A 21,679-nucleotide genomic window follows, 5' to 3' on the forward strand; every position below is an offset into this window, starting at 1 on the left:
TCCGACGCCATACCGTGCAGAATTCGCGGGAGACTGACGTCACCGGAAGCCGTTAAATTGACTCGCTTCCGGTGCGAAGTAGGCCACGAATTTCAGCACAGAGGAACTAACTAGCTAGCGAACTAATCGTTACAACGCTTTTTGAAGGGGTAGTCAGAGAGAAAAGAACGCCATACCAATCTGTCTTCGTAAATAAAGCAAGTTTCTATTTTAATTCTGGCTGGTTTTTGGTGGCGTATGGCCGTTATAATGTAGATTGGGTGACCAGAGTAAAAATGAAGAATGCTTCCCTGATCATGCTAAGGTTTTTTTTTAGTATTTTTTTATTATTATTATTTTTTGTTTTTTTTTTTTGTAATTGTTTTTGTTTTTAAACAATAAAATACAACTTAGTTAACCTTTTTTTAATATTATTTAACAATCAATAAATTTATACTTTCTTAAAGTTATACTTATTTTTCACAGTTTTATAGTTCTACAAATTTTATCTTCTTTATCTATATAGAGATGTCAAAAATGTGGAGAAACCCAGATATCGCTCACTCCTTTCAACGTCATATATAAAAAAATCGTAAATTTTCAGTTGTGCATGTTTTCGGAATGCCCAGAAAATGTACTATATCCTAGCAAAAGCGGCAAATTTTAAAATCAATATTTACCCGCGACAGGGTAGAAAATGTTGTTTTTGCATTTTGAATAAAATGTATTGTTTAATAATTTTTTTAAATATATAAATATTTTTCAAACGGAGAAAAAATTCTCAGGTTACCTAAACAGATCTGTTGCACAGTTAAAAGTTTAATAAGTGGCTTGATATTTATTTTCAAAACATTTGATTATATTTTTAAACTTTAAAAACGATAGCCTGAAAAATCAAGTTTTTTGATTAATGACGTTGTTGAAAGGAGTGAGCGATATGCGAACAAGTATTTGGACACACTCAAAGTGTTGTAAACATAAATAATACATTACCTTACATTTCAAATTATGTACAGTCTCGTACGATTTAACCCTCTGGCTACCAAAACCCGATATATCGGCTTTCGGTACTCTAGCGAGAAATACCGGATCCGTCGGATCTGACGTCATGATTTTAAAAAGTATCAGGTACATTTTTGACAGTATGTTAGGGATTCCTTCAGGGTTGTTCACAAATTGTCTATTCATATTAGGTTTTTCTTGTTTCAATAAATCATACATCGATATTTAGAATTAAATGATGATTTACAATAACGATTAGTTGTAATATTACAACATTTTAAGTTATGAAAATACTTAAGAGAAACGAGAAAATATACAACATTAAAATACTTACAACATTTTGAGTGTGTCCAAATACTTGTTCACAGAATCTGGATTATCTCCAATTACAGGAGTTATTTTCATATTATTTTTTGACATCTCATCAAAGATGAGGAAGAATATGGAAGTCTGGGCATTTACGGGGCTTACGACCGTCATAGGCTGGTTTAAGTGATCACTTTACACTCGTGTAACATTCACCAATTCTACCCATTATTGACAACCACACTACTCCAATTCTTGGAAGTTCTATATACATGAACCAATTTAATTGGAGATAATCCAGATTTTGTGAACAAGTATTTGGACACACTCAAAATGTTGTAAATAAATTATCTGGTCAAATTATAAGCTTAATAATAAAAATGAAAATGGTATTTTCTGGCGTTTCTCATGTGTGTGATTATAATCCAGGATTCGGATCTCACATACTAATATAAGAGTTTCTGCTTAGTAAAAAGCTTCTTTACATCTCACCAATAGATGTCTCTAGTGAAGTTCTAGTGATTCATGAACAAGGTTTCTAAATTGGTTCATATATATAGAACTTCCAAGAGTTTGAAAAGTGTGGTTGTCAATCATGGGTAGAATTGGTGAATGTTACACGTGTGTAAAGTGATCACTTAAACCAGCCTATGACGGTCGTAAGCCCCGTAAATGCCCAGACTTCCATATTCTTCTTCATCTTTGATGAGATGTCAAAAAATAATATTAAAATACTTGTTCACAAATCTAGATTATCTCCAATTAGGAGTTCTTTTTACATTATTTTTTGACATCTCAACATGAAAAAAGTGAAGTTTTTTGAATTCAAGAAATTTTGAATTCAACAATGTTTCTGAATTGGTTCATATACTTATATAGAGCTTCCAAGAATTTGAAAAGTGTGGTTGTCAATCGTGGGTAGAATTGGTGAATGTTACACGTGTGTTAAGTGATCACTTATGTACTTTATGTATTAATTTTAAATCAAACACAGATTTTTTGAGTCTACTAAGTTGTATTTTATTAACAAAAAACACATAAAAAATTATATTGCGACAATTGTTTCGCCTTGTTAGGGCATTATCAAACGAGTGACATTCGTTTGATAATGCCCTAACAAGGCGAAACAATTGTCACAATATAATTTTTTATGTGTTTTTTGTTAATAAAATACAACTTAGTAGACTCAAAAAATCTGTGTTTGATTTAAAATTAATACATAAATTAAAATGGAGTTCTTCAAATTAAACGCCAAGTCAATAAATAAACTTATGTACTTACTCGTAGGCCCTGTTAATGCCTAGAATTCCATATTCATCTAGTTCAGATGTAAAAAAATAATCAGAGAGATATGCAAAAAATAAAGTCGTCGCGTCGAAGATGAAATAATGGCACAAATAATGTTCATAAATTATGAAACACATTTTACTGTTATATTTTTTTTATTTTATACTGTGGTATTTTTGGCATAGTCCTGGCAAACAAGGCGTTAAGGGTTCGAGTACTTTGCACGAATTTCCCCGAAGGTCGCAATCTAACGTGTCGTGTACACGTTTCGTCATTGTTTACGTTCCGGTGTTATTATTTTCCGATTGTTACATTGGGGTGTGAAAGTACTCCTCGCAATCCAATCTAAACTTGTACATATGATCATCCCCCCTCCCTCCATAAAACAAAACACAGTTCCTGAAATTAATTTTACCTGGATTATGTCATCATTTCAGAGACGTTGATTTTATTTATAAGATGATATAACGTACTTACTTAAATGTAGAGTATATATATATATATATATATATATATATATATATATATATATATATATATATATATATATATATATATATATATATATATATATATATATATATATATATAAATATATATATATATATATATATATATATATGTATATATATATATATATATATATATATATATATATATATATATATATATATATATATATATATATATATATATATATATATATATATATATATATATATATATATATATATATATATGTATATATATATATATATATATATATATATATATATATATATATATATATATATATATATATATATATAAATATATATATATATATGTATAAATATATATATATATATATATATATATATATATATATATATATATATATATATATATATATATATATATATATATATATATATATATATCTACAATTCCTGAAATTAATTTTACCCGGATTATGTCATCATTTCAGAGACGTTGATTTTATTTATAAGATGATATAACGTACATACTTAAATGTAGAGTATATATATATATATATATATATATATATATATATATATATATATATATGTATATATATATATATATATATATATATATATATTATATATATATATATATATATATATATATATATATATATATATATATATATATATATATATATATATATATATATATATATATATATATATATATATATCTACAATTCCTGAAATTAACGTTCAAAATGTAGTAAATAATTAATTGTTTTTTTGTAATCATTGTTTAAATTTTCTGTTTCAGATTCCGGTATTGGACCCGAAGCATCAAATCTTCAGATTAAATCCAGCTAAAGTTTAAATTTCAAAGTGCGAGTTTTCTTGAATTATGCGCTGGGAGCTTTTAAAGTTTGTTCGAGCTTTGGAACGAATCGCCTCCGTTCGCGATACGTGAAACTCTAATCGGAATTTTAATAATGCAGACAAAAGTGTTTTCTTTCTTGTGTATCGCCACTTGGCGGAGTGCGTCGTATCGTGAAAGTGATCGCTAAGTGTTTTCAGATTCGAAAAAAGCTCAATCAATACTTTACAATGGGACCATAGCATCACCAGAAGCGCATCTAAAAACCTTCTTCCTATGTAGACCAGCATCTTCTTTAAGATATTTAGCACAAATTTCTAAAGCACTTAGAATCAAACAATCAAGAATCACAAAAATACTGTCAACATAATAAAATAAAACTGAATTATTTTGCTATTTCATCGTCTATACTAGCAACACTATCTTGACTTCTTTCGAAGGTAATTCGTATACAATATCACTTGATTTTCTCAAATCTATGCAAGAATTAGAATTTTCTCTTAACAAAAGCTACAATCAAGACTGAAATATAACAACATATAAATATCATATAAGAAGGGTAGGAGAGGTAATTATTTGAAATATATATAGTCGTTAAAGCGACGCTTCGTTTCATTAATTCAGCTCGAAGAAGCGGAAATAATAGTATGAAAGTGAAATCGATTCTGTGAAAGCGGAAAATATGTTGACTCTTTTTGAAAATCAAAGAGCGTTGAAAATTGAATTGTGAAATATTGCGGAGAAATTGAATATATTTGGCAATTGAGAACGAAGACGAAATACGTGTAATTGAGAATAAAATACATCACCATACACGAAGGGGGAGATATTTCATATGTATGGTATCATTGAAACGAATGAAGAAAATACATTGTAACAGAATTTGAACAATCAATACTGTTCATTTGATACAAATCAAGAATCTGAAATTTGTTCATAGTCTGTATATATATCAAGCAAGTCACAATCGATTCACTACCGTTCGATCAAAGTGTATGAAAGAAAATTTTAAAAGCAATTGGTTTTGATACCTTGTGGAGATCTGAAACATTTCGAAAAGAAAATCTAGCCTGGATTCTTAAATCTTCGAGGATTATCAGTCAAATCGAGAAATTCTGAGTTGCATAGTATCATCATTGTGATCTGATACTTTTGGAGTAGAAATATCTGGCTTAGATTCAGCTAAGACATCGTAAGTCGCATAGTATCATAAGTTATCATTGTGATCTGATACTTTTGGAGTAGAAATATCTGACTTGGATTCAGCTAAGACATTCAGAGTAACATAGTTTCATAAGTAATCATTGTGATCTGATACATTTGGAGTAGAGATATCTGGCGTGGATTTGGCTAAGACATTCTGAGTCGCATAGTATCGTAAGTAATCATTGTGATCTGATACTTTTGGAGTAGAAATATCTGGCTTGGATTCAGCTAAGACATCCTAAGTCGCATAGTTTCATAAGTAATCATTGTGATCTAATACTTTTGGAGTAGAAATATCTTGCTTGGATTCAGCTAAGACATCCTGAGTCGCATAGAATCATAAGGAATCATTGTGATCTGATACTTTTGGAGTAGAGATATCTGGCTTGGATTTAGCTAAAACATTCCGAGCCGCATAGTTTCATAAGTAATCATTGTGATCTGATACATTTGGAGTAGAGATATCTGGCTTGGATTCAGCTAAGACATCCTGAGTCGCATAGTTATCATTGTGATCTGATACATTTGGAGTAGAGATATCTGGCTTGGATTCAGCTACCAAAGATCTGCTTCAAATCTGCAAGGGTTGTTCAGTATACCCTGAAGCAAATAGTATCATTAGAAATCGTCGAGATCGGATACTTTTGGTGAAGATATATCTGGCATAGATTCAGCTATCGAAGATATTTAAAGCTTTGAGGGTTGTTTAATAGCTAGACCCTGAGGCATACAATACCATTAGTAATCTTTGAGATCTGATACTTTTGGAGAATAAAGATTAGAGAGTATTTTCAAATAGTTGGAAGTTTGTTCTTAAACACCATATAGCTTCAAGTGTCATTCTTGGACACCTTTGGATAGGTTATCTGCGTGCTTCAAGAGTTTAACAGCTTTGAGCTTTGTTCCTGGATGATATTCGGCTTGGAATAAGAAAAGTCAGTTTTTAAACATCTAAAAAGCCTCAAGTTTCATTGTCGGATACCATAAACTTGCCTTTGGATACTCTTAATGCTTCAATAGTTTGACAGGCTTGAAACTCGCTCTTGGATGATATCTGGATTGGGATAAGCCAGTTTTCAAAACATCTTTACAACCTCGAGTGTCATTTTTGGATGCCATATATTTGCTTTTGGAAACGTTATCCGAGTGCTTCGACAGCCTTGTTCTTTTGTGATCTCCAGCTTGAGATAAGATATAAAAGTGTTTCAAACCATCTGCCCTTGGTTTTAAAACACCTCTATAGCCTCAAGTGTCATTCTTGGATGCTAAATAATTGCCTTTGGGTCAGTTATCTGAATGCTTCAAGAGCTTGTGAGCCTTGTCCTTTGATGATCTTCAGCTTGGGATAATATATCAGAGTGTTTCAAACCATCTGCCCTTGATTTTAAAATATCTCTATGGTCTCGAGTGTCGTTCTTGGATACCAAGTTCTTGGATACGTTATCTAAGTGCTTCAAGTGCTTGAGTGCTTTGATTGGCTGTAGTGACATTGTGAATCTTGGTGACACCTGGATCAGGACCAGGTCTCAGAGTGGTGAAGCGTCGCGCGGCAGCCCCCGCGGCCCCCGGAGCTGCTCGCCAAGGGCTGCCGGGGCGGGCGCAGCCCCCCGCGCGCCCTGACCGGCTACCGCAGCGGCTGCGGGCGGCCGACCACGGAGGGGCTACGCAGCGCGCTGGCTAGGCTGCGCGTGCGCAGCGGCGCGCCCTCCCCACCCCCCCTGCCCCCCACTCCCCCGCCCTCCGACCCCCCAGCGCGCAGGACACCGGTGGCTCCGACGCCCCAGACGCCCAAGGTTAGTGTCTTTCGCTCCATCAAGCTCAATTGTTAATGTAGACATGAGGTTTTGTTCAGGATCAGGAAAGGAGTTCGGGGGGAAAAGTGGAGAAACTAAGGAAAGGATGATATGAGGGTATTTCGATACATCAAGCTCAATTGTTAATGTGGACATGAGGTTTTGTTCAGGATCAGGAAAGGAGTTCGGGGGGAAAAGTGGAGAAACTAAGGAAAGGGTGATATAATCGGCAGTTAGGGTTCCAAGGTTTGGGTTTTTCGCTCCAGCAAGCTCAATTGTCAATGTGGACATGAGGTTTTGTTTAGGATCAGGTAAGGAGTTCATGGAGTAAAGTGGAGGAACCTAGGAAAGGATGATGTGATGGACAATTATTCCAAGGTCATATAGTAATATTATTTTGTGACATCTCATCAAAGATGAAGAAGAATATGGAAGTCTGGGCATTTACGGGGCTGACGACCGTCATAAGCTGGTTTAAGTGATCGCTTTACACACGTGTAACATTCACCAATTCTACCCATTATTGACAACCACACTACTCAAATTCTCGGAAGTTCTATATAAATGATCCAATTTAGAAACCTTGTTCTTGAATCACTAGAACTTCACTAGAGACATCTATTGGTGAGATGTAAAGAAGCTTTTTACTAAGTAGAAACTCTTATATTAGTATGTGAGGTCCGAATCCTGGATTATAATCACACACATGAGAAACGCTAGAAAATACCATTTTCATTTTTATTATTTAAGCTTATAATTTCACCAGATAATTAATTTACAACATTTTGAGTGTGTCCAAATTCGGACACACTTAAAATGTTGTAAATCATACAGTAATGTTTCAGGTATGTAGTTAATGTTAGGTTATGTAAGAATATAGTGCATATGGAGTAGGCAGTTGTGAATATGAACATACAGTTTTGTTCAGGAACAGGAAAAGAGTTCAGGGGTCAAAGTGGAAAAACTAAGGAAAAGATGGTACGATGGACAGTTGGGGTTCCAATAATAGATACGAGTACTAATGTTTCAGGCGTTTAGTAAAGCTTATCAGAGATGGAGCTTTTAACACGTCACGAGGTGATTTATTAAGTTTTGATTTGGTTAATACATTGGGTTTTGTTTGGGATTAGGTAAGGGGTTAAGGGGCAAAAGTGTAAAAACTAAGGAAAATATAGTATGATGAAACTAAGGAAGGGATGATATGATGGATCTGCAGCTGAATCCGATGGTGCTCTATGCACCATCGGGTGCGGATGTGGGTTCGTTGATAAAGTTTCTAATTCGAGCTTTCCATGTCAATATCTCTCCTCAAGCTTTAAGCTTTAAGATTTCGGTTCAAACAGGTTCTCATTAGTATTTCCCCATCTTTTCTATTAAAATTCTGTCGGCGTATAGTAATCCGTTCTCTATAGATCAGTGGTTCTCAATCGGTGCTCCGCGATCTTGTTGCAAGTGCTTCGCGAAATTATGAACACGAAAAATAATATTAAAAATAAATTTGTACTAAACTTTATTGGGAGAAAAGATTGAATATGACTTTTTAATTTTATTTAATTCTTAAATTATCTTATATTACACTAATATAAACTATTATTTACACTTAATTTACATCATACACACACACACACACACATATATATATGTATATATATATATATATATATATATATATATATATATATATATATATATATATATATATATATATATATATATATATATATATATATATATACACTACGGAGGCGGTCACAATCAATCAAATCAAATTGGATCAAGGCATCAACATCAATAATGTTTGTTTTAATACGTTTAAGAGAAATATTATTGATATCTATTTGACTAGTTGATTTATATTATTAAGTAATAATGGCTTGACTATTCTGGTTGATATCTGTACCCGACGGATTCCCCAGTTCTTTGGACACGTTGCGCGTGGCAACGAGAATAGCCTGGAACGACTAGTTGTGATCGGTAGCCTGGAGGGAAAGAGAGGGAGAGGAAGATCCCCACACGATGGACCGATCAAATTAAGGCAGCAGCAGGCACCTCAGTGGTTGGAGCGCTACGTGCAGCGCAGTCAAGGGATAACTGGAGAAGAGTCATTGCTTCTGCAAGGGTCACAACCCTCAGCAATGAGGTATAAGACGGAGAAGAAGAATTAAGTAATATGTTATGTAAGTTTATTATATGGTTATGTAGTTATGACAGTTTATTTTAATTTTTTGATTTCTTAAGTGAAAACCTCTAATTGGAATTTTATTTATTTAATTTTTTAATATTTTGTAATTTTTTAAAAATATTCTGGTGATTTTTCAATAATAAAAAAAATAAAGTTTTTTTGTAGTATTTTTAATCTTTAGATTTGATTGCTCCCTGACTTCAAAAAGGTTTAGAGTCACTGCTATAGAGGCTCCACAGACATGAATGAGTGTAATCGGAGGAGATTAGGCTAGAGGATGGCTTTCAATTTAGCACTAAACCTTATATTTACCTTAAGGGCGGGCTTGTAGGATACATGCATAATTAAGACACCCATCGCTTCGAATCATATCCCTCAAATGTGGGGTGGAAATATATAAGGGAGGAGGGAGGACGTACCCTTAGCCTTCCAAATTGTTATTTTCCACCTAGCAACAAATGTGGATAATCCCAGCATAGGTGAAGAGGAATACTAAAGAGGAGGCTGGATTTACAGGGTTTACTTGTCTTAGGCTGGTTTAAGTTATCACTTTATACGTGTAACATTCGCCGTTCTATCCATGATTGTCAGCCATTTTATTCTATTAAAATTTTGAAGAACCTCACTAGAGACATCTATTGGTGAAATGTAAGTAAATTATAAGCTTAAATAATAAAAATGAAATTGGTATTTTCAGGCGTTTCTCATGTGTGTGATTATAATCCAGGATTCGGACCTCGCATACTAATGTAAGAGTTTCTGTTTAGTAAAAAGCTTCTTTCCATCTCACCAATAGATGTCTCTAGTGAAGTTCTAGTGATTCAAGAACAAGGTTTCTAAATTGGTTCATATATAGAGAACTTCCAAGAATTTGAGTAGTGTGGTTATCAATAATGGGTAGAATTGGTGAATGTTACACGTGTGTAAAGTGATCACTTAAACCAGCCTATGACGGTCGTCAGCCCCGTAAATGCCCAGACAAAAATGTATATTCTTCTTCATCTTTGATGAGATGTCAAAAAATAATATATTTAATTTATCTAAATTTTTATTATATATTGTTAGTACATACATCAGAATGTACCATTAACCTACCCCGTTCTAATTATACAGCAGAGTAAGTGTATTGGTAAGGGGATGTTATGGGTCTGTACAAACTGTCAACCGCAGGTTGACATTCCGTTGTGGCAACGTGATTGGCCAATCTTTGTCAAGGTACCTGGATATTCATTTGCGAACTGACATGCAGACAGTCAATTATTATTAATATATATATATATATATATATATATATATATATATATATATATATATATATATATATATATATATATATATATATATATATATATATATAATTAAAATGTAACTATGCTTTAAAATCACTATGAATATATTTTATTATAACTTAATTATAATGTCTACCGGTTTCGAAGCTAACCGCTTCTTTATCAAGACTGATTAATACTAAAACTCTATCTACTAAACAATACTCAAAATATTTTGATGGTTAGGGAAAGAAGCTTTGGTAGATCGCAAGTGGCTTTATTTTTTTGTTGATTGGCAATAAAAAAATAAATAAAAATAAATAAATAAATAAAGCCACTTGCGATCTACCCAAGCTTCTTTCCCTAACCGCCAAAATATTTTGAATATTGTTTAGTAGAAAGAGTTTAAGTATTATTCAGTCCTGATAAAGAAACGGTTAGCTTCGAAACCGGTAGACATTATAATTAAGTTATTAAAACAAAGTTACATTTTAATTATAAAATGGAATATCACAAAGCTAGTGCTTCGAATATAAATTATATTATTGATATGTTTAATATTGACAGCATTTACTTTGTGGTTAGTATTTTTTTATTTTAAAATATAATATTTCAAAAAAAGTTTGTAATGTATTTAATAATAATAAAACCCTTATCCGCACCCCAATGGTGCATAGGGCACTGCGATATATAAATGCAGAGTTATCTCGATCGTTTACACATGAAGGAAAGGTGATCAGCCCTCCGCTTCAGGTACCAGTCCAGGGTAATATTGAATAAATATTACAGTATTTATATTACAGTATTATATCACTTATATTTATTTGACCCCCCCTGAGAATCGAATCCGGGACCTCCAGAACGATAGCCGAGCGTGCTGACCATTACACTACGGAGGCGGACGTATTTAACATATTATTTTTTGACATCTCAACATAGATGAAAAAGAATATTTACGTCTTGGCATTTACGGGGCTTACGACCATCATAGGCTGGTTAAAGAGATTATTGACAAGCATACTACTGAAATTCTTGAAAGTTAAATATATCGCTCACTCCTTTCCACAACGTCATTAATGAAAAATCGTCAATTTTCAGTTATGTTTTCGGAATGCCCAGAAAATGTACTATATCCCAGCAAAAGCGGCATATGTTTAATTATATATCAACTCGTTACAGGGCAGAAAGTGATGTTTTTGCATTTTGAAGAAAAGGTATTGTTTAATTATTTTTTTCAATAAACTAAACATTTTTCAAATGGCGAAAAAACATTCAGGTTTTACCTAAAAAGATCAGTTGCACAGTAAAAAGTTCAATAAGTGACTTGATATTTATTTTTAATTCATTGTATTACAATATATTCTTACACTTTAAAAACTATCTCCTGAAAAATCAAGTTTTTTTTATATATGACGTTGTTGAAAGGACTGAACAATATATGAACCAATAAAAAAATAAAAAATAAAATATATGAAAAATAACTCCTATAGATTTAGTATTTGGACACACTCAATATGTTGTAGCTTTTTCCTATATGAGAGTAGGTTAAGTCTTTTTATTCTGATTAAAAACAATGTTTTCTACCTGTACCTGTCTGTTCCAGCGAACCATGCTACATAGGCACGTCACTGGTCGTAGAAATTCAACTTCTGTATTACATTTTCCAGCTTATTAAATAGTTGATTGTACGTCACTGTGCAATGCGTCAGTATGCTTTCATAACGTCTAACGAATAATTATTATGAGAACTTGTATCTGCGTGTAACAGACAGCATCTGTAGCTTTCCTGAAAAAAGTTTATAAATTCAGGTAAGGGGTGTTTTCATTCGGGAATTAAAGTTGAATAACGTCAGGGAAGGTTCCTTTAAGATTTGAATTATTTAATTTTTTAATTATTTAAATTTATTTAATGTATTACTTTTTGACATCTCATTAAATACATTACTCTGGTCAAATTATAAGCTTAAATAATAAAAATGAAAATGGTATTTTCCGGCGGTTCTCATGTGTGTGATAATAATCCAGGATTCGGACCTCACATACTAATATAAGAGTTTCTGCTTGATAAAAAGCCTCTTTAGATCTCACCAATAGATGTCTCTAGTGAAGTTCTTGTGATTCAAGAACAAGGTTTCTAAATTGGTTCATATATATAGAACTTCTAAGAATTTGAGTAGTGTGGTTGTCAATAATGGGTAGAATTGGTGAATGTTGCACGTGTGTAAAGTGATCACTTAAACCAGCATGACGGTCGTCAGCCCCGTAAATGCCCAGACTTCCATATTCTTCTTCATCTTTGATGAGATGTCAAAAAATAATAGTAAATATTAATTAAAAATTAATAGAATTTACCACAAAGTGACGAATCAATGAATAAAATTATATAAGTTTAATTTAATATTATTCATTAAATTTTCCATACATTTCTACTTTAAAAATCTTAAAATCTGTTTATTGTTTTTATATTTTGCCATGTATTACTTTAGGTATCTTTTTTGTTACTTTATTATTTGTGTTCCAGTCTAGTTAACCTTAATCCCATGTCCCAAAATGAGAAAAAGAAATTACTCATCGGGAAAATTTTATGTATATGACTTATGGATGTAATATGTTTTGAAAAAAAAAAAAAAGAATAACGCAGCTCTCTCTAATAAAGAGACTAAGCTCTTGTGCTTGGAGAGGGTCTTATTATTTATTGTTTATGTTTTTTGGTAACATAATTCAATTTTACAAAAACTATGTTTTTAAATTATTTTCTTTTTTAGATTAAATATGTACATAATTTTTTTTTTAATGCTTTTAATGTCTTTTTTAATATCTGTCGGTAGGTTTTTGAAGTACTTGGTTCCTAAATATTTAAATTTCTGTTAGAATTGTTTGGTATTGGATATATACAGGTTGTTAACATAAATATTTTTTAAAAAATCTGCGGGGAAGCGACGTGATGGTTAGTTAGTTAGTTAGTTACCTTACTCCAAACTTAGTTGTGTCTATCGGCTCCTCACGTATTTTATTATATCTTCGTTTATTACAAACGATGAATTTCTCTGTTAAAAAGCGGTTTGTTGGTGCTGTAAGTCATTTGAAACATTTTTGAAGTTTTTATTGGCAATCTCATATTTTGTTTTGTTTTTTCCAGAGCGATGGTAGCCCCTGCGTCACGCGTGCCCCCGCCCCGCCCCCTGCGGCCCCCTCCCCAAGACCCTCCCCTGCCAAAGGTAATTACATTTTAAAGATAAAAATAAAACACTTTGAACCCAATCACATATATATTTTTTTTAAATATCGCTCACTCCTCCCAACAACGTCATATATCAAAAATCGACAATTTTCAGTCGTGCATGTTTTCGGAATGCCGCATATTTTAACTTAATATTTACCCGCTACAGGGCAGAAAGTGTTGTTTTTGCAATTTGAAGAAAAGGCATTGTTTGATTATTTTTTTAAATATACTATATATTTTTCAAATGGAGAAAAAACATTCAGGTTTTACCTAAAAAGATCACAGATCTTGCGCAGTAAAAAGCTCAATAAGTAGCTTGATATTTATTTTTAATACGTTTCATTATATTTTCCGATCTCCTGAAAAATCAAGTATTTTGATTTATTGGCGTTGTTGAAAGGAGTGAGCGATATGTCAACACTAGAAAAATCTGGAAAGACCGGGGTGTGAGTAACAACACCAAGATGAAGCTTGTCAGGAGCTTGGTCCACTCCGCTTTTCTGTATGCTGCTGAAACATGGACCATAAAAGCAGCAGACAGGAGATAATGAGGTGTTGGATGCGCATGGTCGTTTTTGTAATGTTCGTATTCAGACTGATTTTTCTAGAAGCCATTTTACATGAATATGTCTGGGGTCTTTTATATACCCCATTTGAAGCATACTTTTTAGATGTATGTATACACTTTGTAATCAAACACTAGATATTTTGTCAGCCTCCGTAGTGTAATGGTCAGCACGCTCGGCTACCGTTCTGGAGGTCCTGAGGGTGTTCGATTCCCAAGGGGGGTAAAATAAATATAAGTGATTTTTTCACTGTCATATTTATTCAATATTACCCTGGACTGGTACCTGAAGCGGAGGGCTGATCACCTTTCCTTCATGTGTAAACGATCAAGATAACACTGCGTTTATATGACGCAGTGCCCTATGCACCATTGGCATGCGGATAAGGGTTTTATATTATAGATAATTTGAGTCTACTAAGTTGTATTTTATCAACAAAAACATATTAAAAATTAATATAGTGGCAATTGTTTTGCCTAGTTATGGCATTTTCAAACAAATTCGTCACAATATAATTTTTTTGTGGGTTTTTGTTAGTAAAATACAACTTAGTAGACTCAAAAAATCTGTGTTTGATTAAAAAATGATACACAAATTAAAATGGAGTTCTACAAATTAAACGAAAAATCAATAAATAATTTTTGGACACTGAACGATAACGGTTAAAATTACGGTTAAAGGTATTATATTTTCGTATTTTCATAGTTTAAAGCTAATTCCGAATCCGGTAGGAATTGATTTGGGAAATTTCAAATACCCTATTTGAAGCATAATTTTTAGGCACTGAACGATAATGGTTATGGGTATTATATTTTCGTATTTTCTTAGTATTTTCAAAGTTTAAAGCTAATTCCGAATCCGGTAGGAATTGACTTGGGAAATTTCAAATACCCTATTTGAAGCATAATTTTTAGGCACTGAACGATAATGGTTATGGGTATTATATTTTCGTATTTTCTTAGTATTTTCAAAGTTTAAAGTTAATTCCGAATCAGGTAGGATTTGACTTGAGAAATTTTAAATACCCTATTTGAAGCATAATTTTTAGTCACCGAACGATAACGGTTATAGGTATTATATTTTCGTATTTTCTTAGTATTTTCAAAGTTTAAAGTTAATTCCGAATCCGGTAGGAATTGACATGGGAAATTTCAAATACCCTATTTGAAGCATAATTTTTAGGCACCGAACGATAACGGTTAAAGGTATTATATTTTCGTATTTTCTAAGTATTTTCAAATTTTGAAGCTTATTCCGAATCCGGTAGGATTTGACTTAGGAAATTTTAAATACCCTATTTGAAGCATAATTTTTAGACACTGAACGATAGCGGTTAAGAACACGGTTAAAGGTCTTATATTTTCGTATTTTCTTTGTATTTTCATAGTTCAAAGCTAATTCCTCGGTTAAGTCAGGTTAGAAGAACTACCTTAGGATTGTCAGCAGTGGGCGGGAAACTGATGCCTTCTAAAAGAGTCAAGATGGCGACCCTCAGGAGGCTTGCGGAGTACATGGCTTGGCCATTTACGTTTTACCATTAGTTTTACTAGCTCAGTCTAAATTTGAGAGTTTTGCCCTTGGGACGTTGATAGATGAAGAGGGGTTAGAAGCTGTTTTTTTAAATATTTTTATCAGTGAAAACATGGACAATAGGGGGAACTTTTGAACTTTTACAAACTTATCGAAGTCTACATTTCACACACGGTGTCTAAGGAATAAATTATAAAAAAGAAACTTTGATCTTTCCCACTTTCTCCTTCCCGTACGTCTTCCACTTACGTTTTCAAATGTAAACACATCTTTATATTAATTTCCAGTATAAGACGTACCAGAATTTTGGAGACAATTTTTTAAAAAAAATGTGCGCCTAACAGTTTGTAGAATACAGTACTTGTACTCAGCTGTCCAAACTTAAAACACAGTAAGGGACATTTTTTTGTAGTACGATTTTTTTCATTTTTGGACTAAGTAGAATGACCTTAGTCCAAAAATGCAAAAAAAAACGTACTACAAAAAAAATGTTCCTTACTGTGTTTTGAGTTTGGGCAGCTGAGTACAAGTACCGTATTCTACAAACTGTAAGACGCATATTTTTACTAAAAAATTGTCTCCAAAATTCTGGCGCGTCTTACACTGGAAATTATTATAAAGATGCCCAGTGATTGATTTAAAATTCCGCCAGTCTTAAAAATGGCCATACAGTCGATGCCGCGGAAAATTTGTCTCTATCTGGCAACATTGTATTCAATTCAATTCAATTTTCAATTCAATTTATTCAATAATTAATAAATACATTACAAACAAACATTTAAGGGTATACATTTAAAAAAAAATAAAAAAGTAAGCAAGAAGACTCTTACAACATTTTGAGTGTGTCCAAATACTTGTTCACAAAATCTGGATTATCTCCAATTACAGGAGTTATTTTCATATTATTTTTTGACATCTCATCAAAGATGAAGAAGAATATGGAAGTCAGGAGTTATTTTCATATTATTATAATCCAGGATTTGGACCTCACATACTAATATAAGAGTTTCTGCTTAGTAAAAAGCTTCTTTACATCTCACCAATAGATGTCTTTAGTGAAGTTCTAGTGATTCAAGAACAAGGTTTCTAAATTGGTTCATTTATATATAGAACTTCCAAGAATTTGAATAGTGTGGTTGTCAATAATGGGTAGAATTGGTGAATGTTACACGCGTGTAAAGTGATCACTTAAACCAGACGATGACGGTCGTCAGCCCCGTAAATGCCCAGACTTCCATATTCTTCTTCATCTTTGATGAGATGTCAAAAAATAATAAGAAGACTTTTGTTAAATGTGTGGTGTAATGTTGTAGTGATGGGAATCGTAAAATGAACAATGTAGTCCACCACACAACACCAAAATTTTACTATAATTGTGTAATTCCATGTTTTCTGAGGCAAACATCCCTCAGGGTTGGCCCTGAGGCGAACATACCCAAAACTCCGTGGTACCAACATGGTAAAATACATTTTTTAAAGTGGAATGTCTCTCACAGAAAAAATAAAGAGTTCATGGATTTGTGGAAGCCTGTTTATAACAGGCATCAAAAGTAAGGTAGAGGAAATGTTATTGAGATGATATGGGCACATAGGATGCTGAGAACCTGATCATATTGTAAACCAAGCAATCGCCATGGATCTTCCTAAAAAGACATCTAGAGGAAGACTGAAAAAATCATGAATACAGAAAGATAACATGATTTAAAGGTATGACCTAGGTGACGTTGTCCGTGATAGAAGGACCTACAACCTGAGTACGAAGAGAGCTGATCCCCACAGTCTACAAAGACGATAAGTTGGAATGGAGCCAGGAAGAAGAAGACAAATTTTTTTAAAAGAAATTGTTAAAAAATGTGTGTCTTTTAGTCAGTAAAATACGGTACCTACTTGTTCTGAAATACTTGTATATATTATATGTGTAACTTGCTATTTCTGATATGTTGTATTCTCATATTTAAAAAAAAATGGATTTATAGTATTTACCAAGTGAAATTCTAATTTAATATGGATAGATTTTCCCACAAAGTGACTTCAGAATCAATTATTGAATGATATAATGGATTCTTTAGTAGTTTTTCTGAAGTTGATTGATTCGTGTTGTTTCGTTTAGGCGCGAAGGCGGCCGCGGGAGCCGCCTTGCGCCGCCTCCACTTCCGGGCGGGCCGCCAGCGCGCCAGCCTACCAGGACCGAGAGAACCAGTGCCAAAGGTACGATATGATGCTATGATAATGTATGATGCTATGATAATGTATGATGCTATGATAATGTATGATGCTATGATAATGTATGATGCTATGATAATGTATGATGCTATGATAATGTATGATGCCATGATAATGTATAATGCTATGATAATGTATGATGCCATGATAATGTATAATGCTATGATAATGTATGATGCTATGAAGTTTTTTGATGCTATGATAATATTTGATGCTATGTATGACACTGTATGATGCTATGATACTGTATGATGCAATGATGCTTTATGATGCTTTGATACGATATGATGCTATGATGCGGTATGATGCTATGATACTGTATGATTCTATGATGCGGTATCATGCTATGGTACTATATGATGCTATGATGCGGTATGATGCTATGATATTGTTTGATGCTATGATGCTGTATCATTCTATGATGCTGTATCATGTTATGATGCTATACTATGCTATTTTCTCTTTACTACATATGTTCTTCTGTGACGTGGTTAGGACTTTGCACTAGGTAGTAAGTTAGGGATATTTTCTGTCCATCGTTTGTTACGATTGAAATAGGTTTGTATCAAGAAAAAAAATCTCGTGAAAAGGATCCGTAATAGAATATCAATGAACAATGGTTTAGTGAAAATGTGATGACTGAATATTCTCTGCAAACGCCCTGGCACTGCTCTATGTCTGTCAGCTGTGCTAGTCGGGGTTGTGGAGGCGTCTGTGTACCGGCCAACGTCGGGTTGAAATCGGATTTAGCTAATTTTGTGTAACAAGAAACAAGCATAGTAAATATTTGCATTTTCAAATGTGTTGACGTTGTGTCGAAGCTCTAGGAGATTTAAGAATTTGAATAATTTTCAAACATTTTTATTTTAAAAGCTTTTTTTGTCTTTCTTCCCTTCTTTAACTTGTCTTGTTATTCTCCCTTTATGGACCCCTTAAAATAATGGTGGTTTCAACCCTCAAACACAGCATCCCCGTTTAAAATTCCTTAGCTGGTTTCAGGGTAAAATATTTTTTATATAACTGCTTTGTACGGTCATCTCCTCCCACTGTTACTCCCCTAATAAAATGTAATTTTAAAAGTCTTACATAATTAAAAGCCCTAAAAGTTCAGAAGGAAGGTCTCGTATTCTTACGAACGTAAAAAACCCACCCCTAAAAAAATAATCAGTTTCTGAAAGAAAATTTTATACAAGACGAATTTGTCTGTGAAGATTGGAGCAGTGCCTCCTGAATCATATAAATAAGTCTTATTGCGGTTTATGACGACGCAATTACAGATTGAATAAGTAAACCGAGTGTCTTAATATTAACAGATTTTTTCATCTCGTCGTGTATTGCGTTTGGCTACGATGTTGGAGGTCTCGGGTTCGATTTCTAATAAAGTAAAATTAATTAAATAGCTTTTTGGATTATTCCTTAAAATATAAATGTTTTTTAAAATAAATTGTTTAAATCCTGAGAGAAAATTACCTTTTAGCGCATAAATATGTATGATGTATTATACTGAAAATCAGTGGGTTAAATGATCACTTAAACAGCCTATGACAAGTCATAAATCCTTTTCATACTCAGACTTTCGAATTGTTTTACATATATCTTGATGTCAAAAATGATGTAAAAATAACTTATACATAATTTATATTATTTTTTAATATCTCATCAAAGATGAAGAAGAATATGGAAGTCTGGGCATTTACGGGGCTGACGACCGTGATAGGCTGGTTTAAGTGATCACTTTACACACGTGTAACATTCACCAATTCTACCCATTATTGACAACCACACTACTCAAATTCTTGAAAGTTCTGTATATATGAACCAATTTAGAAACCTTGTTCTTGAATCACTAGAACTTCACTAGAGAGAACGTCATGTGTAAACGATCAAGATAACACTGCGTTCATATGAAGCAGTGCCCTATGCACCATTGGGATGCGGATAAGGGTTTTATTTTTATTATTATTATGATGTTATTAGCTTTGGTGATCACTCCTTAAAAATTAACGGTTTTCAATTCACATTGTGAAAAAACCGTTAATTTTTTATTTATGACAACTTGCTACAGATTATCTAGTTGGCATTGTCTCCAAACAATTACTACATTCGTGTTTCTGACAGTTGTATTCTGGGAGTTTTTTTAAATTGTAATAATTTTGAATTGGTCATAATGTTACTTGAAATTGAGTTTTTATTTTATGTGACGTTTTCTCTTCTTTTAATATAAACATTTTAATATCTCAACATAGATGAAAATAATTCAATTAATTTATTTGGCATATAATTTATATTCGAAGCACTGACTTTGTGATTTTCCATAATAGTGATTTTAAAACAATTTTTTATCATCTTATCAAAGATGAAGAAGAATATGGAAGTCTGGGCATTTACGGGGCTGACGACCGTCATAGGCTGGTTTGAGTGATCACTTTACACACGTGTAACATTCACCAATTCTACCCATTATTGACAACCACACTACTCAAATTCTTGGAAGTTCTATATATATGAACCAATTTTAGAAACCTTGTTCTTGAATCACTAGAACTTCACTTATCATTAATTATTTAAGTAAGGGTTGCCGGGTATTGTTAAGGGTGCAAAATCATCGAAGGATCTACCCTTCAATGGTCGAACCTTATACTGCTAAATATACATACTTATATGTATTTATACTACTAAATATATGTATATATATTACATATATTATTTACATAAGTTGTATGCATGTATTTAAAAAATAATTATAAACATATTTTTTTTAAAAAAAATTGCAGAGACCCACCAAGCCACCTTGTGTGTTTTGTCGGTGGAGTTCTTTTTAGATACATTTTTTAACCATTTTTATCCATTTTAACCTAATATACACACAAAAAAGACAGAATTTATTTAAAAATATATATTTTTTTGTATTTTCATAGAATTAACTCTTGATCATTTACCCATTCCTTTATTTTTTTGCCTTGGTTCCATATTTTGACCTCTAATCTCCGTCGGTTATATATATTTATAAATATATATATATATATATATATATATATATATATATATATATATATATATATATATATATATATATATATATATATATATATATATATATATGTACATAATAAATAATAATAATAAAACCCTTATCCGCATCCCAATGGTGCATAGGGCATTGCGTCATATAAATGAAAGAAAGGTGATCAGCCCTCCGATTCAGGTAACAGCGCAGGGTAATATTGAATAAATATTACAGTAAAAAAATCACTCTAATTTTTTTGACACCCCCTGGGAATCGTACTCGGGACCTCCAGAACGGTGGCCGAGCGTGCTGACCATTACACTACGGATGCGGACGAATTATTATTATATAATTATTAATACGTCGTACGTATATTAATACGTATATTAACATGTTTTAACCAATGTGGAGTGTATATTATTTTTTTTGGTAAGGGAAGGGTAATTGACTATGAGTATTTCAATGTTTTAGAATTTAGTACATAAACCCTGATGATGACAAGGTTCTTGTCGAAACCGTTTGGATAAAGTGTATAAATAAAAAAGTCGTTAAAACAAAGTTGTTTTTATTTAATAATGTTTATAAAATGTGCCACAAAGTATCTGCGAAAAACATTCAAGAATTCCTACATTCATTTAAATAATCAAAAACCCGTCAACTTTCTTACTATTTTTACAAAAATAGGTTATTTATTGTAACTTCAGACAATTGGTAGAATTCCATTGTTAAGTAATATATCCAAAATTAAACACGGTTATTGGATTAA

The 21,679-nt window shown here is 32.5% G+C and overlaps 1 protein-coding gene and 1 long non-coding RNA gene across 2 annotated transcripts in view; both read left to right on the plus strand.

Annotated features, from left to right (window-relative positions):
- The window catches only part of LOC148307159 (uncharacterized), a 78,647-nt gene extending 73,727 nt beyond the window's left edge, over window positions 1-4,920 (plus strand). Inside the window, exon 3 of the long non-coding RNA XR_015837892.1 lies at window positions 3,859-4,920. This is a non-coding gene — a long non-coding RNA (uncharacterized LOC148307159). The remainder of the gene's footprint in view (window positions 1-3,858) is intronic.
- A 1,497-nt stretch (window positions 4,921-6,417) lies between these two features.
- Window positions 6,418-21,679, plus strand: part of LOC148307160 (uncharacterized) — a 45,126-nt gene continuing 29,864 nt past the window's right edge. The window contains exons 1-4 of the mRNA XM_088263881.1: window positions 6,418-6,432; window positions 6,675-6,914; window positions 13,504-13,582; window positions 17,794-17,891. Coding sequence (XP_088120007.1) covers window positions 6,418-6,432; window positions 6,675-6,914; window positions 13,504-13,582; window positions 17,794-17,891 — 432 coding nt within the window. The remainder of the gene's footprint in view (window positions 6,433-6,674; window positions 6,915-13,503; window positions 13,583-17,793; window positions 17,892-21,679) is intronic.

Source organism: Brachycentrus maculatus, unplaced genomic scaffold (genome assembly GCF_059751285.1).
Source record: "Brachycentrus maculatus isolate JH-2025_06_01 unplaced genomic scaffold, ASM5975128v1 h1tg000206l, whole genome shotgun sequence".
NCBI classification, from domain to species: domain Eukaryota; kingdom Metazoa; phylum Arthropoda; class Insecta; order Trichoptera; family Brachycentridae; genus Brachycentrus; species Brachycentrus maculatus.